General features: G+C 39.2%; 1 protein-coding gene across 1 annotated transcript in view; it reads right to left on the bottom strand.

The window, feature by feature from the left end:
- Nucleotides 1–17,107, bottom strand: part of PPA2 (inorganic pyrophosphatase 2) — an 81,045-nt gene extending 63,938 nt beyond the window's left edge. Inside the window, exons 1-2 of the mRNA XM_038582455.1 lie at nt 16,924–17,107; nt 1,880–1,944 (exon numbers count right to left, since the gene is read on the bottom strand). Of these exons, the coding sequence (XP_038438383.1) occupies nt 1,880–1,944; nt 16,924–17,107 (249 nt within the window). The remainder of the gene's footprint in view (nt 1–1,879; nt 1,945–16,923) is intronic.
- Between the last annotated feature and the right edge of the window lie 9,928 nt (nt 17,108–27,035).

Here is a 27,035-nt window from a genome sequence, read left to right as displayed (position 1 = left end):
TCAGCAAAGAATACAGCTGTATTGCAAAGCAATGAAAGTAAGCCTACTACAGAAACATTCCATTACAGAGGCTGTCCAGAAACTTGACTCAACAGAGAACCTACCAAATGCTCAGCTCCTTTTCTCTCAGCATTTGCATTCCCAGTGCATGAGCATCAAAGTATTTCATAAGATAAATTATCAGAAAAGTTAAATCTCTTTCAAGAATATTTTCCTAGTTTTTATCAAATAAGCAAAGGCTCTTTGGTCTTTAAGGAAAGACTGTCACTTTCCAGTGATTACACTTAAAACAGTGATTTCATTATTGAAATGAAACTCTAGGGAGCGCGACTAACAAGCCATGAAAGTACTCAGCTGCACACCTCCTGCCTGTAAATTCCACCAAGGTGTGATTACTATGCCAACCATCAAGCACTTTCAAATTAAAACAGAATATGTGACGGATTGAAAAGAAAAATTATGCCACTCACAAATGCTAACACTTACATGTAACTCTCACACACCAAAAAAACCACTAACGAAGGAAACAAAACAGAAAAATGATTATTCCCAGTAGGCTGTGAAACATTATTTCTGTTCCTAAAATACCGCATCCCGAAGTACAATATGCAAGAGTTCTAACCATCATGGTTGAGGATGGAGGAAACCTAGTCACACAACCACCGTGCGTACCGATCTCCACATGTCCAGAATTCACTGGCATATCCTGTTCTATTTTGCCCTGTCCTATTCTCAACTCTGATTAACCCCAATCTCATATTCCCCAAAACCTACTCTCCTAAGGCAGAATATCATGCCCACTGGGATATTTCTAGTCCACTCTTTGTTTCAGCTCCCCATCTACCTACTAGAGGATTCCCAAAAATATTATTATTTTGTTAAGTAAACAGATTTTGTCATGGTACACCCCCACATGAAGCAGCTGACCAGTTCCTCCTCCTTTCATTACCCTATGCCAGTTTTATAGCACTTCACATTACTGATCCACTTGTTTTCTGGTTGTCTGTTTCCTCCAATCAAGTACAAATTAGATCTATGACTCTCTTATTCACCACTGCAACCCTAGTACCTGGAATGCTGTCTAGCTCCTAATGCTGCAATGATGTTTGCTGAAAGAATAAATGAATAAATTAATGCATGAGCTTTTGGTCAAAAGCAAGGAGAGGTGTTGGAAGATATGAGATATTTGGGTTGGACTGTTCTTTGGCCAAAATAAAACACATGGACACACAGACAGACAGACAGACAGACACACACACACACACACACACACACACACAGAAAAATGGAGTTCTTTCTGCCCTATCTTTGGCTTCCTTCTCTCTCCAGATTATATGACCTCCTGTCCTGTAGTTGACTACTACTTAGAAGTAATGAGCTGGAAGGATTACAGAAGAGCAATTAAGAATACCACCTTTGGAGTTAGAGCACCACCTAAATTCATATTCTACCTCCCACAACAGACAACAGATTTGTGACCATGGGCAAAGTACTGAACCTCATTAACAAAATAAGGGTTATAACTGTAGCCCTAGCCATACTCAGAAAATGCAAGTCAAGCTCTCAGTACACTGTTTGGATAAACCCACCATGAGCATTTAATAAATCTTCACTATTATTCTATTGCCATCATATTGACAGTCCAGTCCTTTGAAGGGCTGGAAGGCAGCACAAATCCTACATCACAGTTCCATATCTTCCTCCTGTAAGGATCCTATTCCCATACTAATTCTAATTCATGAAGGAGACTTACTATCCTATTATAACTGTTGTCCTTCTTGACTTCCAACCACATTCTTTCGTTTCAAGATGCTTCCAAAAAGCATTTTGTGATATTAGAATTATATATTTTCACCCCCAAAACAAGTTAAGACAATACCTCTGTTGAGTCCACCTTCAGAGGAATATCATGAAAGGGGGAAATGTAGTGACCAGCTACATTCTCTGCAAAGGGAAAAAACAAAAATAAAAATACAGAATTAAAGCAATAGACTATTCCATTCTTCAGAACAATTATATCCTTATCCATTTTTAAACTTTTTTAAAAAAGCTATTAAAGATTTTTCAAATTAATCTAAACTCCCAATTTAAAGTTTAATTCAACTTTTAAAATTTGCCCCAATAGGATGACCAAAAATAATAAACCAATAAACATTTTGGTTTGCCAAAACAATTTACAGTTGACTCTTCAACAGTGTAAGTTTGAAATACATAGGTCCACTTATACAAACTTTTTTTTAAATACAAGTGTAAGTTTGAAATATGTAAGTCCACTTATACACTTTTTTTTAGATACAATGTAGTACTGCAAATATATTTTCTCTCCCTTATGATTTTCTTAATATTTTCTTTTCTCTAGCTTACTTTCTCTTTTTTTTTAAGATTTTATTTATTTATTAGAGACAGAGAGAGAGAGAGAGAGAGAGACAGGCAGAGGGAGAAGCAGGCTCCATGCAGGGAGCCTGACATGGGACTCCATCCAGGTCTCCAGGATCATGCCCTGGGGTGAAGGTGGCGCTAAACCACTAAGCCACCTGGGCTGCCCTCTCTAGCTTACTTTACTATAAGAATACAGTATATGATACATATAGCATACAAAAATCTCTGTTAATTGACTGTTTATGTTACTAGTAAGGCTACTGGTCAACCTAAGTTATTAGCAGTGAAGTTTTTAAAGGTTTACACAGACCTTCAACTGTGTGGTAGGCAGTCGTCCCTAACCCTGTATTGTTCAAGGGTCAATTGTATTTAATCTCTGTAGCTTAAAACATCCAAAGCAGAAAATGTCTAAAACTAACACCCAAATATAAAAAATCTCACTTTTGAAAAGAAATTCATTAATAAGCGATTGGATTAAAACTGATCTCAATTTTTCTGAGGAGAAACCTAACAGGAGAATTCCCAGTTTCTGTCTACAATTCACATGAACAAAGATGTAAAGATCCTACCCAATTAAAAGAAAAGAAACAAATCACTTGTTCCCACTCAGTGATGAGAATGCTTATATTAAGGTAAGCTTAAAACAAAAATGAACTTTAATAATAGAAAGTATCTTATCTTCATTGCATATTTTAAATACTTCTAATAGCATATATTATTTAAACAAAATAAAACAACTTAATATGCACTTTTATTGGAATGCATCTCTTTCCAAAAGCTGGGCTTAGTATAGCCATAAAATTTTTTCAGTTTATAATTTCCTAAGTCAGGGTATGTTTTATTTCTGGCCTGCTACCTCTTTGGTAGAATTTTCAAATTCAGACTTTAAAAATATTTTAACAAAATAAACATGGACTGGCTGACAGCCCATTAGCAATGAGTACACTCAGCGCCCAAATCTTGGTTTCCAAATACCATTCTCCAATAAAAAAGAACTAGGGACTTCTTAAAGAAGGCTGGGACAAAGAATATACAAGATAAACCTGATGGATCCTGTAGTACCAGCAAACAAGTGCTGAAAGAAACAAAAGGTTGGTGGTATGTCAAAAGGAAATGGAACCAACATATAAGAGATCCCAAAGGCCAAAGATGTAAAAACTGAGCAACAGATTAATATTTGATTATAAGCCAAAGTATAAAATAAATACACATAAGACCACTCCAACACAAATAAATGCATAGATAGATAGATAGATAGATAGATAGATAAAGGGGAAGAGACAAACCTTCCTTATAGAAAAATTCCGATACACACACACACACACACACACACACACACACACACACGTATCTGTCCACCCTCCAAAAAGTAGAGCTTACCCTGGTCTCTCTGCATATAGACTGGACTTAATGACTCAATTCCAAAGAACAGAACATGGAAAGGGGGAAACAGTAATATTAAATAGAGAACTCTGGCAAACAGCATCCTTAGCCAAATGATCAAGGTTACCATCACCAGTGACAAGTCACATTGATAGCATGTACCTCCTGATATGCTGTGATGAGAAGGGTACTCCATTTCTGCTGTATTTCCCCCCAAAACCCATAACCCATCTCATCATAAGAAAGACAGCAGACACCTTAGGGACATTCTACACCATAGCAAACAGTTACTCTTCAAAAATCTCAAGCTCATAAAACAAACAAGGAAATACTGAGTAATTGTTAGACTGGAGGGGAGGAAGGAAATATGACTAAGTGTAATGTGGTACCTTGAACTGGATCCTGGAACAGAAAAATGACATCAGTGGGCAAACGAGTGATTTCCAACTAAAATCTGGAGTGAACAGTAGGTATCAATGTCGGTTTCTTTTAACAAATATACATTGGAAATGAGAAACGTTAATATTAGGGAAAGTTTTGGTAAGAGATAGATACACTGGAATTCTGTACTATCTTTGCAACTTCGCCAAATCAAAAATTATTTCAAAATAAAGTTTAAACAAAAACAAGCCATGCTTCAACCCACTAAAATTAAAGCATATAACTTAATGGCTCTGGCTTCACCAAAACTGTATTTCTTCTTCTCATGCTCTGTAGGTTTTCCTTAGCACTTATTTTAGTAATACACCTTGAAAGAAGGTGTTTTTGTTGTTTGCTTTTGTTTGTTCTGTTATACTCTGTACTGGGTCCCCGGCATCCAGAAAGTACCCAGCACTTAGTAGACATTCAATAAATATATTTCTACTACTGTTTCATTTTTCCCTCCAAACAGTTCATGAAACTTTTCTTTTCCACTCTAGCAACAAGGTAACTTCTGAAGGACTCATTCACAAGGTAGGATAAAGATGAGAAGAAGCACACAAGTGGCAAAGTATATATAACCTTGCTATGATCTACAAAGTTCTTTTTCATTAGTTAAAAAAAAAGATGCACCTTTAAAAATAACCTTTTGCTTATCAGATCAAACTTCAAATTCTCTGCCTGAATTTGAAATCATCTATGAGCACAAGAAACAGAATGATCAGTGTGTTTCATGATTATTTACTTTTCTATAAGTAACACAGTACTTAAATGGGTAACATTTATTTTCTATTAAAATATGGCAGTGGGAATTGAAAATGATACAGTCACTTTGGAAAATACTTTGGCAGTTTCTGATAAAGTTAAACATTTGATCCAGAAATCCTACTGCTAAGTATTTGACCAAGAGAAATGAACTAATGTTCCAGGAAAACCTCTAAGTGAATATTTATAGGTGGCTTTATTTAAAATCATCAAAAACTGGAAGCAAACTAAATGTACAGTTAATGGATAAGTGAACTCTGCTACAACCATAGAATGGTGTTTTGCACAACAAATGATATATTAGTGCCCAATAAAAAAGAATGAACTATCAATATACACAACAAAATGGATAAATCTAAAATGCATTATGCCATGTGGAAAAAGCTAGACTTAATTCCATTTGGATGACCTGTTAGAAAAGGCAAAAGTATAGGCATAAAGAGCAGGTCTGTGATTGCCAGGGGTTGAGGGTAGAGGTTAAAGGTGACTAAAGAGAGACCACATGGAAACGGTTTTGGAGTGATGAATTGTTCTGTACCTTGATTGTGATGGTGTTTATTTATTTTTTTTTAATGTTTATTTATTTATGATAGTCACACAGAGAGAGAGAGAGAGAGAGAGACACAGGCAGAGGGAGAAGCAGGCTCCATGTACCGGGAGCCCGACGTGGGATTTGATCTCGAGTCTCCAGGATCACGCCCTGGGCCAAAGGCAGGCGCCAAACCGCTGCGCCACCCAGGGATCCCTGTGATGGTGTTTAAACAATCTATATTCTATCAAAACTCAGAACTGTTTACAAAAAAAGACTGAATTTTATTGTATATAATATTAAAAATAAATAAATACGAAGCAAAAAAAGAGGTTAAAATATGTATAAAAGTATAAATGTAATAAGCACTTGTTCCAATGAACAATTACCAATCTGTGATTCTTTTCTCAGCTTTACGTCACCAAGGTAAGGTAGTTTTGAGGAAAATACAATCTTTTGGAAGGTTTTGTCAACTTTTGAGACCTATCACTGTGATGGGAATTAACAATAATCTCAGCTTTAAGAATTCAGAAAGTTGCACAAACCAGGGAACTTCATTATTAAAATTGAGGAAATTAAAAAAAATTAAGGAAATTTAAGAAATTTGGCATAATAGCTGAGATGCCTTTGTAATTAAGAATAAATGATACCTCCAGCACACTGATTTGCTGTTAAATTTCTCTAAAGATCCAATGCTCTTGTTAACTGGACACGAGCCCCAACAAACTTATTAAGATGAAAGCCATGTTACTCCAGCCTGAGGAAAAAATAGGACCAGCCTAAGTTGTGATCACTAAAAGCTAAAGATGAAATGTGCTGAGGTATCTATCTTTTTAAACCAGGATCTAAACATGATATTCAAATACTATGGTAATGCCAATACATGGGTTTAAGTTGTTATCTAACTGGCATCTTGGAAAATTAAGAGTATTAGCAAGAGAATGGTCCGACTCAGATAACAAATACCTACTAGAAGCCATTTGGATCACAAAATAAACAAATGAAGAAAAAAGAATAGAAAGAATTACATCCGCAAAAATAAAATATGGCTTTAGATGTCAGATAATGATAATACTTTGATGGGCAATATACCAAAAACTCACACAGAGCAATGAATACAGAGACCAAGAACCTGACTTCTAGTTACTGAGCTTGATAAAGTCACTCAGTTTCTCTGGAACTTAATTTTCTCAATTTTTTTCAATCAAGCAATATGTAATTTAGTTTGTAAAAGGTAGTGTATTAGATGTCGGAATACAAAAGTGCTAAAAAGTGAGCTATGCCCATAGCCAAGACAGGGCATGCACTACATCATCCACATCAGCATCATCCAGTAAGTGGAAAGACAAAGGAGTCCTCTTGGCATAATCAGGAAGCTAATCATTGACCTAATGCCGAAAGGAAGGATTAGAACCCATTAAAGTTTTCTAGGGTCAGTGCTATTTGTATACTAGCATGCTCCATATAGAATATTGAGACTATCTAAAGGTAGATTTAAAGATAGGTGCCGTCTATCCTGACCTTCTATAAAATGAAAAGGGTAATATATATTACACACATGAGCCATAGACAGAGAGATGTGATATATGTAGCAAGCATTGGAGTAATGTGTGCCACTTTGTAAAGTTGACAGACTATAAAGCACACAGTATAGACAGCCCTTTCTCAGAGCCTCAAAATAAATCAGTGATAAATCCTGAGTTAGAACTTCATTATTTGAAGCTCAGACTGGTTGTTTCTTTAGATTTGAACCAAGCTGTTGCTACCAATTTGCTTTTTAAAATTGCTCGTTTGCTGTTTAAACAAAGCAATTTATGTTCATAGTTAAAAAAAACTCTGTCTCCACCTCTCTCCAATCCAGATTCACTCTCAGAGCAAAATTTTTAACTTTAGGTCTAGTGATTATCTACATAACTCCAAATAATGTTTCTATCATTAGTTTTTACCTTATCAATTTTTGAAATTATCTACTGATTCCAATTCTAAGAGATAAGTTCATTAGTTCATTTGACCCCCAACCTATTCCTCTTAAATTTTCTAATCTTAGTACTTTAGACTTTATTCCTTATTCCACCAAACACACTATATTTGACCCTACCAACTGGCTTTTTTACCTCATTCCCTTCATCCTTCTCTCTCTGAATTTTTATCTTCTTCACTTTTATTTTTTCATTTCAAGGTTGATATTCTATAATCATACTGAATTTTCTATGCTCTTCCTATTAGTATATTTCCAAATTTTTTCTAAGAATAGGAAAAACCTGGAGTGTTTGCTAAACAGGTCTCTGGACCTTCCATATACCTAGGGAATCAGAATCTTAAGAAATCTGGATAACTAGATTTTTAACAAGCACCCACAAATACTTCTTACACTGAAGTAACTTTGAGAAGCATTATCTATGTATTGAGTTTTGGCCAAGTATAATGTTTTAATTAAATTTCCTCTCCTGTTCAGCTTCTGTTTTGACTTGTGCTTCTAATTATGTTTCCTTCATTGTCAGTCATAATCATAACTATAAATTATTCAAATGTCTCACAGATTCCACAGACTATGGAATTCTCTCTTTACACAAACAGCTCCGTTTGGAAATCTCTATCCTCTAGCTGCAATATGGACTGGATTTTTTTGGCATCCTAAGACTTTGTTTCTTTGGTCTCCAGCTTAGATCTGTTTTCTAGATCCCATACATTCATCCTTTTTGGTTTACTTAGTTGTTTTGCAGGAGCATATCCCTAACTTACATTCTGTATGAAAGGATGCATATAAGGTAAATTTCCCAAGTCCTTAAATGTCTGAAATGTCCTTATTTGGTCTTCACCCTAGATTGATGGTTGCCTGGGCAAATTCTAGGAAGAACATTATTTTTCTCTCAAAACTCGGAAGGCACTACTCCAGTCATTAAGCATTCATTTGTGCTTGTAAGTCAAATCCAGTTTGATTCTCATTCTCTTTCACGTGACCTGTTCTCTCTCTCTCTCTCTCCTGCCTCATGCCCTAGGGCTTTCAGGATCTTCTTTATAAAAGCTTCAGTTTTCTGAGATTTTTATAATGTGTCTGGGACTCAGAAGACTGAGATCCCAGAATTCTTAGATCTCTTCTACTAGCTCTTTGGTAATGAACTCTCCATTCCTTCTGGCACTCATATTAGTCCAATATTGGACTTCCTAGATTAAATCTCCATGTCTCCTCTTTCTACCTCCTTTTTCTGTCTCTTTGGCATCGTGTTATACTTTCTGATAGATTTACCTTATATTCTAACTTTCCTGTATTAGTTTTCCAGGAGTGCCATAACAAATGATCACAAATGATCACAAACTCGGTGGCTTAAAACAACAGAACACCATTTGTCCCACTATACCTTCTACTGAGTTATTTGTCTTTACAATAACAATATTTTAGTATGTCTGTGATTATGATTTCCTCCTAGCTTCCTCTTCCTCTTTAATGGATACAAGAGTTTCTAAAATCTCAGAGACACTCATCGGACTTTTTAAAATTCAAATTCTCTTCTTTCTACTTTCTTTTGTTTTTTCTTTTTTACTATTGATAAAATTTCCTCAAATTCATTCACATGCTATTTAGTGGACACGTAAGTCCTGGGTATACAAATTCCCTATTCTTATGGAACTTATATTCTAGTAGGAGAGGCAGGTATAGAAGCAATGAATAGGACTATATTCTTACTATATTGGATACAATAAGCCCCATAAAGGAAAACAAATGAGGTCAAGAAAGGAATGAATAAGGGAAGGGACAAAATTTAAATGGAAAGGACAGGGAAGATCTCCCTGATAGGTAATATTTCAGTACAGACCTAAATAAAGTAGGGAAGCAGGTCAAGCAGGTATCAGGGAGGAACACTGCAGAGGCCAGGATGGCTGGAGCACACCAATCAAAAGGAAGAGTGGTAAGCAAAGAATTCAGAGAGGAAGCCCAGTATTAGGTCACACAGGACTTTGTATACCGTGGTGAATATTTAAAACTTATTTTGAGCAAAATGAAAAGCCACTGGGGTTTGAGCAGAGCCTGGACACAATCTAACTTACATTTTAAAAGGATCAAGGTAACTTCTGTGTGGAAAGCAGTCTACAGGGGGACAAGGTGGCAGCAGGGGAAGAATCAGGAGGCTACGACAATTGGTCAAGTGAAAGATGGATAAAGTGGCAAGGATGGGAAGTAGAGAGAAGTGACTATCTCCTAAATGTATTTCAAAAGCACAGCTGAAGGGAGAAACTACTAAGCTAGAAGTGGGGTTAAGATAAGAAAGGCACCAGGAAGGATTGCTAAGTTACTGACTGCAGAAGTTGAGAACAGAAACAAGTGAGTGCGGAGAAGAATCAGTTTTGTAGGGGGATCCCTGGGTGGCTCAGCGGTTTAGCGCCTGTCTTTGGCCCAGGGCGTGATCCTGGAGTCCTGGCGTGATCCTGGAGTCCTGGGATCGAGTCTCGAGTCGGGCTCCTGGCATAGAGCCTGCTTCTCCCTCCTCCTGTGTCTCTGCCTCTCTCTCTCTATCATAAATAGATAAATAAATCTTTAAAAAAAAAAAAGAATCAGTTTTGTACATGGTAACCTTGAGTTGTCTCTGAGACATTTAGGTGGGAAGACAATATGTTTATTGGATGTGTAAATCTTGAGTTCAAGAAGAGATTCGGGCTGTTACAAATCTGGGAGGCACAGATGGTATCTAAAGCTACGGGACTGAAAGGCATCACTTAGAGCAATAGCTATGGACAGCAAACTTTGGTCCATGGCCTGTTTTTATTTGTGTAAATACAGTTTCCTTGGAACAAAAGCCACATTCATACTTTTATTCTCTCTGGTTACTGTTGTGCTACAAAGGCAGAGCTAAGTAGTTGTGGCAGAGACCCTACGGCCTTCAAAGCCTACTATTCACTATCAGGGCCCTTTACAGAAAACATTAGCCAACTTCTGTCTTAGAGAATAAACAGATATGTGGGCTAAGTACTGAGCCGTGGGGCATTTCAAAAGTTGAGTTCAGAAGTAAGAGGATCTAGAAAAGGAGACTGCTGGAGAAGCCATCAAAATAAAAGAGTGCTGTCCCAGAGACAAAAAGAAAAAAAAAAAAAAGTTTCAAGGAAGACAAAGTGATGACTGTGAAAGGTTCTGCTGATAATTCATGTAAGATAAGAACTTAAAACTGATCATTTTCTTTGTCACGTGGAAGTTGCATTTTGACAAAAGCAGTTTGGTAGAGTAGTAGTGAAAACCTGACTAAAGGTGATCCTTGACAATTTGGTTGATATTTAAGATTACACTAGAAAAACTGATGTGTACATGGGAAAAGCTTATTGAAGGGTCAGCTTCCCAAGGAGACATATGGGTAAGAAGTTGGCTATTCCACTGGGAGGTTTCTAAGTGAGAATGCAGAGAGCTCTGCTGGAGCAACACCGCTATTGGGCGTCTACTTTCCTCTTTCTTCAATTTCTGTAGAAGAAACCAGCCCATTCCACAAACCCCAAACCTGCATGATAAACATCTGCGTGCTATTCCATAATAAAAGTTACATTAACTGCCCCCGCCTCCTGTAAAGCACCACATCCCACTCTCATCCTCCTCTCTCCTATCTGACATCAACAAGCCCACAACCACTCTGAGTTTATGCAAAGCAGTTTGGCTTCTTCTTATACTACAGACCCTTCAGCACATATACTTAAGGTGGTACTTCCTCCACAGTTTCATCAATAACTGCATCTCCGACTGTTCATCAAATTCTATAAATATTTTGAAATCTCCAGCTCTGATGAGTCCTCCTTATTTGTTGTTTCAGGATTATCCTTTTTTATTCACTTACTATCACTATAATAGGATATTCACTAGAAGGAAGAGCAGACAAACAATTGTAGTCACCCTTGCCATCTTGTCTCAGTATTTCACTCTGTCAAAAATAATAAACTAATTAATTCTTTCAGGCCCTTCTATATACACTGGACATGGCCAAACAGTGTCAATCAAGACTTTCCCTTCAACTAGACTAAAATGAGATTTTATTCTATTATTTTGCAAATTATCTGTATTTTTCTCTCATAACAGCAAGTTGTATTAGGATGAAAGTTTATTAATGGTAGTAGCAAGTGAGATAATTGAATGGAGTGTAAAACTTGTATTTGATAATATGTATATACACCAAACAGCTACATGTATGCCAAATACCATCATACTACTGCATATCATTACTAAAACTATTTATAGAGATTCTTACTAGAGCCTTAACAATGACAAACACCAAATAAATACAAATAAGTTTTCAATGTTCACATAATAACCATTATGTTCTATATATATAATTCAAATTCTGTGATATGAGCCAACTTAAAAAAACATTACAGGAATTCATACACTTTAGACTCAAACACATATTGTATGGATTATTCTCAGGAAATTTTATTACGTCCAAATGTATGGTACATTCAATGGCAGATTCCATCACCTACTCCTCAAATGATGTACTCAAAAAAAGAAAACCTACAGTAATTTCAACTTAAGCATACATTATGAATGATACAACAAATTCATTTTAAAGAACTATAGGATTCATTCTCATTCCAAATAAAAGCAACATGAATTACCTACAGCACAGTGTCTCTAAGTGAACCAGTCACCTACACTATGTAACAAAAATGCAAACTATGAAAAGCATAGCTTCAACTCATTTTTTTTTAGAAAAACGCAAAAAAAAAGTGTTTTGTTTTTTTTTTAAGTGAGAGAGTGAAAGTGGGGAAAGAGGGGGCAGAGGGAGAGAGAGAGACAATCTTCAGCAATCTCCATGCTCTGCATGGAACCTGATGCAGGGTCCATCTCAAGACCCTGAGATCATGCATGACCTGAGCCAGTATCAACATTATCAAGAGTCAGAGACCCAATGTATTGAGCCACCCAGGTGCCCCCATGAATTTTCAAGTTATTAAGAAAACAAACAAGGACATACAGACTATCAAAGTAATACTGACATGCAGTACCGCCTTTGATCCTATATAAACAAGTCTAACTTCATTATGATTTCACAATTCAGAAGACTGCAGGGCAGTATCCATTAAAACTGAGATTGGGGCGGGGGGGGGGGGGGGGGGGACCTGGGTGGCTCAGTGGGTTGAGCAACTGACTCTTATATTCAGCTGAGGTCATGTTTTCAGGGTTGTGAGATCGAGCCCTGCAAGGGGCTCCATGTTCAGAAGGGAATCTGCTTCTCTCCCATTATTTTTACCCTTCACATAATATGACAAGACCTTTGGTCTTCTGTCTTGAAGTCAAAAGGAAAAAAATGACATTTATTAAATATTTACTATGTGCCATGTGTGAGACACTGATAAATCTTACACACTTGATCTCATTTAACTGCCACAGCAATTCAACATTAGTCGTGCTATCCCTATTTTGCAGATGAAGAAATTGAGCTGAGGGATGTCAAGTGATGCCCAAGACAGTCAAGCTAGGCCTACCATCTAAGTGTTTTGACTATTAGTCTAAAACTCTTTGACACACTTGTTTTTTAGAAGTTTCAGAAATCATCTCACCCAGCACTTCCTCAACTGAATTCCATGAAACTCTAGAGTCACTAAGATATTAACAAATGTTCTGAGAGATAAGGGCTCTGGAGTTCAAACGTTTAGGACAAGTTACTTTGTATCAGAATTTCCCAGAAAATGTGCATTGTGCATAATTTTTATATGCATAGTTTATTATGCACATTGTGACTCTCTAAGAAGGTGATAAAATGGGAAGTGTTCTGCTCACTTATCAAATACCATGAAGGACTGTGTTTAAATATTCTATGGTATGTTTTTGCTCAACTCAGCACACTTTGGAAAATGACCATCTAGTCCAATCTCCTCTTTCCATGGTTTAATAAAATTGAGATACAGATAAATGATTCAGTCAAGGCCACAAAGGAACTTAATAAATGGCCAAGGCTGGTACCAAGGAGATCTGATGATTCCTGCCAGGACACTCTTTCCCCTCTATCATCCTGTCTCACTTCAACACTGTTTCTACAAACTCCAACACCAAGGAAAACCAGGGGAAAAAAAGTATTAAACCTATCATTTACTCTGGTTCTTCTGAGTGGCAGTATAGAGAAACCATTTACAGAAATGAAGCTCAAAATGGTCTACCTCTGAGTGTACTGGTATTTCAGAGAACTGGGATATATTTGGAAATGTGGGAAAAGATTCCACTGTAATAATGCTGAGTAACACTTTTCAGCCAAGTTGTGCTACATTCAGGTTTTTCTTTTTGTTTTTGTTTTTTTTTAAAGATCTTATTTATTTATTCATGACAAATGTATTGAGAGAGAGAGAGAGAGAGAGGCAGAGACACAGGCAGAGGGAGAAGCAGGCTCCATGCAGGGAGCCCGACTTGGGCCTGGATCCCGTGACCCCAGGATCACACCCTGGGCTGAAGGCGGCGCTAAACCACTGAGCCACCTGGGCTGCCCAGGTTTTTCTTTGAAGTGCTGTAGAACTACACCCTAGTCCTGCATTGCCAAAGGTCAAAATATCCAATTTGAGACCATTTTTATACGAAACTATTTGTTCAGTTTTCCTCTTACTCTTTTACCTTAAAGGGGCTTCCTTTCACTTTGTCCTCCCCTGCCAGCAAGCAGTAAACAGCCCCAAGCCAAGCATGCCCCCTGGCGGTTTAGATCAGGAACTGCTTAATGTGACATCCCTTCCAATTAGTAGCTCACCTCCTGGGCCCTCCCCCAAACCACACTCTTCTAATTCTTACCCATTTGCTTCAGTAAAACCTTCTCTTTTCTATCATTTATTCTCAGTGAAAAAAAAAAAAAAAAAAAAGCACTTTTGGCATTCTAGTTACTTAAAAATCGTCTAAGTACACTTGTAGCTAAAGAAACAAACCACAGTGAAAGGCCAATATAGCCTTGGAAATGCACTGAGAGAAGCCTTGCCCCAGGGGAGAATGTTAGAATACTTAATATTTATCCAATGCTTTCGAGGATAATTGGCACTGAGAAGGACCTTGAAGATCACTGCTAGGTCTACTGCATTATTTTACAGGTAAAACAAACGAACAAACAAACAAAAAACAAGAAATGAGGGAATTACCTGCCCAAATAACACAGAGTTCATGGCAAAGTCAGGATGAAGGCCTAGGAGTTGTCATTTCAAAGCCAGTGCAATGTCAACTAGGCCATATGCCCCCGGCTTCTCAAGAGTGTTTTTCTTATCAGTTAACATTCAAGTAAAATATTTTTTAGTGTTTACATATTTTTCCTTAATTATTTATATGGATATTATGGCTCTCTTGAGAGCAGGGCCCATAAATCTCCTTAGTGCTGTGTCTAACAGTATCTAGCACGCTTCATAAATATTTACTTTCTTCATCCATTATTGCTGTACTTATTGCAAATCTAGAATATTTTCCCCATGTTATGCGTTTAGACGAGCTAACAACCTAACTACCATCTCACAACACTCTTTCTACAGGAAACTGTGCCCCAAATTGATGGGGAACAAAAGGCTAGCTGAGGACAAAGCAGAAGCTCACACCCTGCAACCCCCCTTCCCCACCCCTACCCCACCCCCGGGTGTGACATTCCTCAGGCACTCCTGGATGCCCTAAAGCTAAAGGAAAGGAAAAACAAATAGTTAGCTTAGAGCTATTATAGTCCTAGAGACGGGAGTCTCCCACCATTTACAAAATGCCTTAGTGACTTACAAGAAAAAAGCATCCTTACCTAAATTCCAGAAGGAAACTCCCTACTGTCTTAATGTTAATGGTTTACTAGAGAGAAAAACAACCTTAACTTGACTATGGCAAGAGCTCCAGTATCTTCTAGGTCCTCTTTAGCATATGAAAATCCTTTTGAAACTTCCCTTTCCTTACCTCCCCCAACTCCCAGATACATGATCAGCTACCCCTCAAAGCCCAGGACAGCAGTCCTTCCTGCCCCAGGGTCCCTCTCCGTGTTTTCATAAAAACCACCATTTTGGACCAAAGATGCCTCAAGAAATCTTTCTTGGTCCTCGCTTGGGATCTCACTCCTACCAAACCTCACCTATATTCCAAAACTACATTAAAATCATCACACCATACATAACCTACTGGAACACATTCCATTCAGAATTTGGGACGTCTTGATAAGGGTTCCTGTCCACCACCTGATGAGTCCTGACTGAACAAGAACGGGAAAGAACATGTACCATAGGGGGAAACAGCAATCAATTTTGAAGACCCTGGTTATTTTAGCATCAGTTGCATTCATAATCGCAAAGCTATACTATCTCCCTCTTCTCTCCCATAAAATACTACTCTTCCATCCTAAGTTCGTGTAAGAGATGTCAAGCATTTTGTAAATCACAGGTATCAAGAATGATTACAGGTATTACTTATAATACCTGTAGTATAATTTATATTGTGGACGCTCTGACTAATCACCTGTAATATAATTGATATTACAGGCACTGACTCATCACTTTCCATACGCGTTATCATGAAATTCTTACAGCCCTGTTTTACAGATAAGAAAAAAAAAAAAAAAAAAAAGGCAAGGCGTGGCAGGTTAAGAAAAAACTCGTCCGGGGTCGCTCGGTCACAGAGCTAAGAGCTGGAAACTTCAGGATTCGAGCTTCGCTCTGAAAGCCTCCGAAGCTGGTGCTCCTAAAAGATGGGAATTAAGGCAAGAAAAGGTTTTACAGGAAAAAAAAAAGGGGGGGGGGGCGCCTGGGTCGTTCAGTGGTTGAGCGTCTGCCTTTGGCTGAGGTCGTGGTCCCCAGGTCCCGGGCTCGAGTCCTGCATCGGGCTCCCGGTGCATGGAGCCTGCTGCTCCCTCTGCCTGTGTCTCTGCATCTCTCTCTCTCTCTCTCTGTGTGTCTTTCATGAATAAATGAAATCTTTTTTTTTTTTTTTTTTTTTTTTTTTTTTTTAAGTACTACTCCGTTCAGGGCTCGGAAATCAGTGAGGCACGAAAGCAAGTCTTCCAATCTGGCTATTGTCACCGACACACAGTGGAATGTGTGGGCGCCAAGAAAAAGGAGCATAAGTGACGGCGACCTGGGTCCTTTCCTGACTCAGGAAATCGCCGCGATCCCTGCACCTCGCTTCGCGCCCCGGGCCGCGCCCGTCAGAGGAGACCCGGGCCTGGGGGTGCAAACACGTGACCATCAATGCCGGCGTCCGGGAGCGGGTCCCTCGCGGGAGCCCCCGCCCGCCCGCGCCCCCGCCCGCGCCCCCAGAACACGCGCTGCTCGCGGCCGCCCGCCCCGCTGCAGGGCCCGGGGGAGGCGCGCCGGGCCGCGCTGTCTTCCGGGAGCCCCGCGCCGCAGCGGGGGCGGGGGATGGGGGGCCTCGGCCGCTCCGCCACCCCCGCGCGGCCGGGGAAGGAGGGAGGAGGCCGCTCGGAGGCCCGGGCCCCACCCCGCGCCTCCCCTGCGCGCCGCCCGCCGGGGGCCCCCCGCGAGCTACTCACGGAAGAAGAGGCGGTACCCGGGGGAGCGGGGCCGGCCGCGCTCCTCCGTGCGGTACGAGGCCATGGCGCGGTGCGGGCCAGGCCCTGCGCGCGCTCCCCGGGGCGCGCGGGCGGCAGCGGGGGGCCCCGCGCGCCAGCCCCAGCCCGTGCGCAGGAGCGGCAGGAGCGGCAGCAGCGCGCGCATGGCGTCCGCGGCGGTCGGGCTCCGCGCGGGGCGGCGCTGGGGGGCCCTGGCCCGGCCGCGCGCCGGCGCCCCCTACTGGCCGGAGCCGTCACTCCCGCCCGCCCTCTAGGGGTTCCCCGTGGCCGCGCGGCGGGGCGCCCTGTGCCCAAGCGAGGCCAGGGTTCAGGGCTGAGCCAGAGAGCGTCCAGCACCCCCGAGGAGCTCACGGCCACGTACTACCGCGTATGTGCATTCGTGCCTTCGCTCGTGCGCTCACTAGTCACTAGCACAACAGTATCCTTATTATGATGATTCAATATCGAGGGATCGTGCGCAGCCCGGGTGGCCCAGAGCTTTAGCGCCGCCTGCAGCCCGGGCTGTGGTCCTGGAGACCCGGGATCGAGTCCCACGTCGGGCTCCCTGCATGGAGCCTGCTTCTCCCTCCGCCTGTGTCTCTCTGTCTCCCTCTCTTTCTCTCTCTCTCTGAATTAAAATATATATATATATATTTTATGCATATATCTATATATATATTGAGTGATTGTTCTGTGCCAGGCACTGGTCCAGAGCCCGTCTAACGAAGGAGACAAGCTTTACACCCACAGAGACGTCGTCGTAAGACATCATCAGACCTTGTGAAGATTTGACCTTGACGCTGACTTCTAGAACAACAACAACAACAAAAAAATACATGAGTAACTTCAAACGCCCTCTCCTTCCTTCATAAGGCTTTTTCCTACTTAACCCAACTAGAGGCGATTTATCCTTTTAATTAATTAACTTATCCTTCTGACGTTTTCACTTCTACAATGGCACTTAATGAGCCAGACACTCAGGAATTAAGATTTAGCGTCCTTGCAGGATGCAGCAGCCTGCCCTGCGTATAATGGCTCCTTTGTTGTGGCGGTAAACTGCTCCTGGAAGTCCCTTTTACCAAATCTTTCTATTAGCATGTGACATTTTGATTATCCACTTTACAGAAAAACTTGGAAGAAACAGTTTTCCAAAGGCAGTATCTCCACTTCATACTCTCTCCCCATTTCAATTCAAATATGCTTCCTCTACCTTCTCCAGATCACCAGTGACCTCTGGTCAATGTGAAGTCCAAGTCTTACAATAAATCTTTCTTTACCAGAAGAAAGCAGTAAAAAATAAATAAATAAATAAATAAATAAATAAATAAATAAATAAATAAATAAAACATCTAAAGAAAATTAAATGTTATTCAATCTGAAAGTGAAAGCAAAAATAGCAATTTTGCAAAAAATAGGCCAAAAAAAGTGCACCTATGCTCTTTGCAAAAATTAAGTGGAATGGTTTTAATTAAAAGAGAAAGCATCTTTTGGGGTCCTTCAGTGGCTCAGTTAGTTAACTGTGCTATCAGCTCAGGTCATGATCTCAGGGTCCTGGGATGGAGCTCTGCATGGGGCTTCATGCTCAGCAGGAAGCGTGCTTCTTCCTGTCCCTTTGCCTGTGCTCTGCCTGCTTGTGTGCTCTCTATATATCAAATAAACAAATAAAATCTTTTAAAGAGAGAGAAGGCATTTTTAAAATAACCTTTTAAGGTACTGTAATAAAAATTGGCTTCTAAGTGAAATGTTAATATACACAATGAATACATAAGTTCATGAAAAATATAATTCTAACTTAAAATCCTGGCTCTTGCAACATAAGACAAACATATTTGCAAATATTAATTTATATTAAGTCATGATATGGATCTGATTTTTTAAAATTAGTTGAAACAAACCTTTACTTACAAAATCTGCAAACAGAAATCTTACCAAGATGGTTCTATAGCCACCATATAACTCTGCATAGGTTAATACTTACATCTAGATGGTGGTCAGAATTTTGATCAACATAAATGTCTGGTTGTAGGTGATATAGGGCTCTCCCATGTGAGAGAGCCAAGTTATTTCTATTTGTTACTCTTACGTGTTTAATTTCCATTGCTAAGGTCACCCTCATAGTTCAAAATAGCTGCTACAGCTCCAACCATCACATCTTCATTTCACCTAGGAAGAAAGAAAGAAAGAAAGAAAGAAAGAAAGAAAGAAAGAAAGAAAGAAAGAAGGCTGTGCCCCTTCCCTTAAGAACACATCCCAGAAACTCTAACATTACTTTTATTTGCATTATATTGAGCAACACTTAGTCTACTGGCCACAACTAACTCTAAACTAGCAGCTTTTTTTCTGAATCAACAGAGGCCTAGATAAAAACTGGATGTCATACTACTACAGAAGAAAGGGAAAATGAATATTGGAGGACAACCAGCAGTCTGCCACAAATGACATTTTCTTTCCCTATTGTCCAACTTCCTTGGAAAGATCTGTGAGAATTCTACATATTTCTACTCCAACTATGAACTGGGTTCACGTTCTTCCCAACTAGATACCTGGCTTCGTTCAATTTCACCAATTACTTCACGGCAGTTAAAATTAAGAGACTGGTTTACCCAATTTCCAGAAAGGATCTCTGGGAGATATTGTCAGTAACCCCTTAGGCTCTACTTAGATTGCAGATCGTAAAATGTTTTTGTTGACTGTGGTGGCTTCATATGTAAGTTTGATTAGGTTAAACTGTGAGTCAGATTCTCCCATAAAGGGGGGGAGGGGATTTCTTTTGTGAATATGTCATAGCGGAAATTTAATTTTGTTTCCTCATGGAGAAAAAAAAAGCTTAATTGTTCTATTAACCTTTGAAGTTCAGATGTTTCAATGAGATAAACCCTACTGAGACCAAGTTGTGGCTAATTTCTAATGATCTGTAGATTCTTAGGATAAGACCAAACCTGGCAGAGTGTTCTGGAGCTGAAGTGGATTGTCCAATGAAGAGCCTTTATAACTCCAATGACTGGAGTTTCCCTAGAAAGGGTATGATATGGATGAAGCAGCAAAGGCCGCCCCTGAGAAGACTGGCAATCAAATCAAAAGTCTTTCATGAAAGGTGGCACAAAACCAGCGTCTCCCATAACTATGAAACTGTAGTGGAGATAGGAGTTGGTGCCAGAGAAAAATGAGATAATTATTGAATCCCAATTCTGTTTCTACTTTTAGTTTTGGTAAATGTAACACAAAATCCAACTTGGATAGAGTTGTCATTTTCTGAAATGCTGGATTATCCTGATAGGACATAAAAGAATTTTGGAATTGTGGAGTAGTCATTTATGTGTGATATTATGTAAAAGCAGCATGTGTCTCTAAAATTAATTGTTATCCTTACCTAAAACATAATAAATAAATAAATTTTAAAACCTGCTAATTGCCATCGCTCACGCTTGCTAGCCAATAGCTAACTTTAGGGCCTGGGCTATGAAATATAGTCGGATTCAATATAAGTAATGAGAATTTTAAAGTAATTTTGAATATTTTCTAATTTATCTGTTTAGGAACGTACAAAATATTTCTCTGGCCTTTTGAATACTTTATCTAAAGGGCAACTTTGAAAATATTTTCATGTTACCAACTATTTAAAACATCTGTCATACTATCTAATAAATGTTGCAAAAGTATCTCTAACTGTTACTTAGAGTTCATGTTCATCCTCCATTTGTGAGCCACATTTTTTCCTTCTAAATACATGTCGAAGTTCCAGATCACTTCTCACTTAAAAATTGACTATTATTGTACTGAGGAACAAAGTTATTATCATGACAATACAACGAAACAACAGGGTTTTTATCTGCTAACTTTAGACCTTGAAATATCTTATATTAAATGCTGTCTTGATTTTATATATTTATGGTTTTTTAAAAGATTTTATTTATTCATGAGAGATACAGAGAGAGAGGCAGAGACACAGGCAAAGGGAGAAGGAGGCTCCACGCAGGGAGTCCAATGTGGGACTCAATCCCAGGACTCCAGGATCGTGCCCTGAGCGGAAGGCAGAGGCTCAACTGCTGAGCCACTGAGGCGTTCCTATATTTAGTTTTATAAAAGCTATGATACCTCAAGAGAATAAGAGAAGCTGCAGATGGGAGAAAATATTTGCAAAAGATATATCTGATAAAGTACTATGACCAAAATATACAAAGAACTCTTAAAAATGAAATATAAGAAAATAAACAACCTAATTTTAAAAATGGTTAAAAAGGGATGCTTGGGTGGCTCAGTGATTGAGCATCTGCCTTTGGCTGAGGGAGCGATCCTGGCGTGTCAGGATCGAGTCCCACATCAGGCTTCTCATAGGGAGACGGCTTCTCCCTCTGTCTATATCTCTGCCTCTCTCTGTATCTTTCATGAATAAATAAATAAATAATTTTAAATGAATAAAAATGGTTAAAAGAAGGAAAAAACAAAATAGGGAGAAATACTGCAGTGATTAAATAAGTTTGTGGGTGACAGAACCTATTAGTTGCCCCCCAACATCAGTACTCTTCTTTTACAGCAAAAGAATGTTTGACTTTTCCAAATAAAAACTATACTTTCCAGCTTCCCTTATAATAGGTATCACCACATAATTAAAGTCCACCAATAGAACATCTAGGGACATTCCTTAGGAAAATCTGGTATACACACACACACACACACACAAACACACACAGCAGAATATTGTTCAGTCATGAGAAAGAAGGAAATCTTGCCATTTGTGACAACATGGAAGGAACCTGAGGGCATATTATGCTAAGTGAAATAAGCCAGACAGAGAAAGACAATACTACATGATCTCACTTACATGTGGAATGGAAGAAAGAAAGAAAGAAAGAAAGAAAGAAAGAAAGAAAGAAAGAAAGAAAGAAAGAAGAAAGGAAGGAAGGAAGGAAGGAAGGAGGAAAGAAAGAAAGAAAGAAAGAAAGAAAGAAAGAAAGAAAGAAAGAAAGGGAAAGGAAAGGAAAGGAAAGAAAGGAAAGGAAAGAAAGGAAAGGAAAGGAAAGGAAAGGAAAGGAAAGGAAAGGAAAGGAAAGGGAAAAGAAAAGCAAAGCTGAATTCACAGAATCATAGTAGAATAGTAGTTGCCATGGACTAGGGTGTGGAAGAAACAGGGAGATGTTGGTCAAACATCACAAATTTCCAGTTGTAAGTTCTAGGGCTCTACTGTACACCATGGTGACCATAGTCATGCTAAGAGAATAGATCTTAAATATTCTTAACACACACACATGAAAAAAAAAGGAAATCATGTCAGGTGATGAAGCTATTAACTAGCATTATTTTGGTAATGGTTTTGTGTATATATATATATATATATATATGCATCAACTAATCACACTGTACACCTTAAACTTGCACGATCTTAAGTGTCAGTTTTATCTCAATAAAGCTGAGATGGGGAGGAGACAGAGGCAGTTAACTGTTCCTTTACATCTTCCTCTTCATGATTTCTTGCATTCTGTTACTTAGAATTTATATACTACCTTGTCCATAAAAAAAGGGCCATCCCCTTGATGAACAGAGCTGTGAGCTGAAAGAAGTTTACACTCCAGAGGATTTTGTGAAGCAAAGCTGCCACAAAGCTCTAGAATATATACCTTTGAACTTTAACATGAAAGAGAAATAAATATCTATCTTATTTATCCACCAATATTCTTTTCTTGTTTGTTTTCTGGTTCTCCCAGCTGAATTTAATTCTAATCTTAATTTTTTTCTTCTTGCATAGAAAATATGTTGGGAGAAATTCTGACTAATTGAAGAACCCCTTCTTTACTACCTATATAATTTCATTCAAAATGTTGCAAAAATATTACCTGAACTGTTGCTTATGAAGTATTTAACTAAGTTACTTGTATTAATAAGAAAAAATATGTAATAAGTTCAATGCTAAAAAACTAACTGAAATTATATTAAAAGGGCATTTTAGTTGAAATCTTAAGCAGACTGGCAGAACATTTTTGCAAGACTCATATGTAATAAAGAACCAGTATCCGAAATATACCCAAAGGACCCAAAAACTTAACAACAAGAAAATAAATAACCCAACTAAAAAGTAGGGAAAAGCTCTGAGGAGACACCTGAGGAAAAGCTCTGAGGAAAAGCTCTGAGGAGAAGCTCTGAGGAGACACCTGACCATAGAAAAGATCCCCCACATCATTTGTCATTGGGGAGATGCAAATTAAAGCAACAATGAGATACCACTACACTCAGAATGGCTAACATCCAAAACATGGACAACACCAAATGCTTCCAAGGCGTGGGGCAACAGGAACACTCATTAATTGCTAATGGGAATGGAAAATGCTACAGTGACTTTGGAAAATAGTTTGGCAGTTTCTTACAAAACTAAACATATTCTTACCATACAACCCAATAGTCATGCTCCTTAGTATTTTTCAAAATGAACTGAAAACTTACATCCACACAAAAACTTGCACATGGATGTTTATAGCCACCTTATTCATAATTGCCCAGACTGGAAAACAACCACGATGTCCTCCAAGAGGTGAATGGGTAAATAAACTGTGGTCCAAAATAATAAGTAAGGAAAGAAAGAAAGAAAGAAAGAAAGAAAGAAAGAAAGAAAGAAAGCAAGCAAGCAAGCGTGGTCTATCCAGACAGTGCTAAAAAGGAAATGAGCTCTCAAGCCCTGAAAAGACATGCAAAAACTTTAAATGCATAATTACTAAATGAAAGAAGCCAATCTGAAAAGGCTCCATACTGTATGATTCCAAACATAAATTCTGGAAAAGACGAAACTATAACAGTAAAAAGATCAGTCATTGAGAGGTTGGGATTTGGGGGAGGGATGAACAAGGGGAGCACAGGATTTTTAGGGCAGTGAAACTGCTCTGTATGATTCCATAATGATGAATACATGTCATTATGCAGCCACCTCGGCCCCTCCAGGCAACCTAGTGGTCTTTGAGCCTTAGGAAGCACCCTTAGCCCATGTGATTGATTAACTAACCTTTCTTTGTACATCTATAGATGATACATTTTTTTTCCTAGACAGAATAGAGCACCTTTGCACATCACAAAACAGAAATCAGACCCCCCGGCACAACCCCCGGGCGCTAAGGAACCAGTTCTCTTTGCTCAACCTCCAAGCACTGAGATAATGTCTGTACATAATCGAGAAATGTTCACTGCCCTAAATTCCTTCAAAATGCCCTGGGTCAGGGAGCCTGGGTGGCTCAGCAGGTCAAGCATCTGCCTTTGGCTCAGGTCATGATCCCAGGGTCCGGGGATAGAGCTCCGCAACAGGCTCCCTGCTCAGTGGGGAATCTGCTTCTTCCTCTCTGTCTCTGCTTTCTCTCTCGCTCTCTCTCTCCCTCTCAAAAATAAATAAGAAATCTTAAAAAACAAACAAACAAAACCCTGGGCCAGGCAGAGCCCTGAGGGTTGGGCATTGGAAAAATCTGCCTTCAACTCAGGTGACCAGCCTCTTGAATAAAGCTTGTATTTCTTTCCAACCAAAATTCATCTCTTAAGTATTGGCTTTTTGAGTGACAGGCTGAACCTGGATTTTGGTAACAATCATGCACTTATCAAGATGCACAAAATATCAGCACCAAGAGGGAATACCAATGTGAACTAAGGACTTGGTGACAATGATGCATCAATGTAAGTTTTATCACATCAAATGTACCACTCTGATGAGGGATATTGATACTGTGCATGTGTGCGAGGTAAAGAGTAAAAGGGAACCTTCTACTCCATTTCACTGTGAGCCTAAAACTGCTCTACAAAATGAAAATTACTCCAAGAGACTTAACATCTCAAAAACTTTTGAAACAGTAATATATAATATATATAATATATAAATATATAATATTTACAGTAATTTATATTAAGAAATATATAATTTCTTTTGTTATTAACTGTATTTTTCTATATCATCTAATGAAAATCATGTTTTATTTTAACTTTTTAAATAATAATGCCTATAAAGAGTCATTAGTACCTTTAGTGTTTATAACATTTGCTCTTGGGATCCCTAGGTGGCGCAGCGGTTTGGCGCCTGCCTTTGGCCCAGGGCGCGATCCTGGAGACCCAGGATCGAATCCCACATCAGGCTCCCAGTGCATGGAGCCTGCTTCTCCCTCTGCCTGTGTCTCTGCCTCTCTCTCTCTCTCTCTCTCTCTCTCTCTCTCTGTGACTATCATAAATAAATAAAAAAAAAAATAAAAAAAATAACATTTGCTCTTACCTCGATTTATTGTTGCTTGAGCCTAGGCATATAATACTACATTTGCAAGCTAGTGTGCAAAATCATTAGTCGTTTTATGTCAGGTGGAAGTATGTCCATTCCATGGACAGTTTTGCTCTTCTGGAGGCGTACCCTCCCTTACTATTATCAAAAAATTTTGTATCATTTTATTTTAAACAAGTGTCCTAATTATACAATTTTACCCACCTCTTTTACCACCCCCAACTCCGATATCTTAATAGAAGAGCTTAAATTCTCAGAGGTCCATTTCTGAAGAGTTACTGAACATCTATTTTGAAATACACATTTTCCTCCTACATATACAGCTATTAAATAGCAACTAATTTTAGCTCCCACTTTGAAGTCTTCTTAAAATGTATTAGATGGGCTTCTGAATGAAGCAATAATTCACTGGTAATCATTTTTCTCTTCATACTTCACAAATATCAGATATATCGGCCAGATCCATACCAGATGGATGGATCCAATTCAGGTGGATGTTTTTATGAAAATTCTCGAAAAGATTGTTCAATTCAATATTAGGACATAGGTCTGGTACCTTGGATCAAGGGAGTATACTATACATCTGGTCCAAGTGAAAAAGAAATTCCCAGTGGATTTGGCACCTCTCACTACCCCCAACAGAGAGCAAATGGCAGCAGAGCTCTGCAGCTTTAGTCTTGGGAGCTCAGCCTTTGGGATGACTAACAGCAAATTGTACTTTTTTTTTTTTTTCTGAAGTGACATTGTTTCAAAGTTCTTTGCGTAACTTTCCACTATCAGAATAGTCCCTGAGAACAAATCTGTTGGTCTTAAAGCAATTTTTAAGCAGCTACTTGGAGAAAAGCACCATCGGGTGTCAACAGCACAGCTTCTTGCACATCAAACAAGTCAGGACTTTGGAGGAGGCCCAAGCAGGGCTGCAGAGGGCCACTCCAGGGTCCACGTGTTCCTAAAGCCCAGAAGCCTTGAAAATGAAATCCCAGTGCCAAAATACCTTGCTAGTACCAGTAAGCAACAAAAGGAAACAAATATGAAGATACCTCCTTGAAGAGTCTGCACCCCTCTGGAGGGGGAAACCAGGAAACTTGATCACAGGATTTTACTGTGTATATTGTTTATTCTGTTGGTTGGAATGTATTAAGGTACAAGACTTAGAAAGAATTATAGAAAGATCTGAAGCCAGTCTGGCGGGAAAAGCTGAAGGATACATATCTGGGGCAAGAGAAGGACTTTTGTAAAAAGAGCAGCGATTTAAAATGGATTTTTTTTATAAATTTATTTTTTATTGGTGTTCAATTTGCCAACATGCAGAATAACACCCAGTGCTCATCCCGTCAAGTGCCCCCCTCAGTGCCCGTCACCCATTCACCCCCACCCCCCCGCCCTCCTCCCCTTCCACCACCCCTAGTTCATTTCCCAGAGTTAGGAGTCTTTATGTTCTGTCTCCCTTTCTGATATTTCCCACACCTTTCTTCTCCCTTCCCTTATATTCCCTTTCACTATTATTTATATTCCCCAAATGAATGAGAACATATAATGTTTGTCCTTCTCCGATTGACTCATGTCACTCAGCATAATACCCTCCAGTTCCATCCACGTCGAAGCAAATGGTGGGTATTTGTCATTTCTAATGGCTGAGGAATATTCCATTGTATACATAAACCACATCTTCTTTATCCACCCATCTTTCGGTGGACACCAAGGCTCCTTCCACAGTTTGGCTATTGTGGACATTGCTGCTAGAAACATCGGGGTGCAGGTGTCCCGGCGTTTCACTGCATCTGCATCTTTGGGGTAAATCCCCAGCAGTGCAATTGCTGGGTCGTAGGGCAGGTCTATTTTTAACTCTTTGAGGAACCTC

Source organism: Canis lupus, chromosome 32 (genome assembly GCF_011100685.1).
Source record: "Canis lupus familiaris isolate Mischka breed German Shepherd chromosome 32, alternate assembly UU_Cfam_GSD_1.0, whole genome shotgun sequence".
Classification (NCBI taxonomy): Eukaryota; Metazoa; Chordata; class Mammalia; order Carnivora; family Canidae; genus Canis; species Canis lupus.
This window is presented reverse-complemented; position numbering and strand designations above follow the sequence as displayed.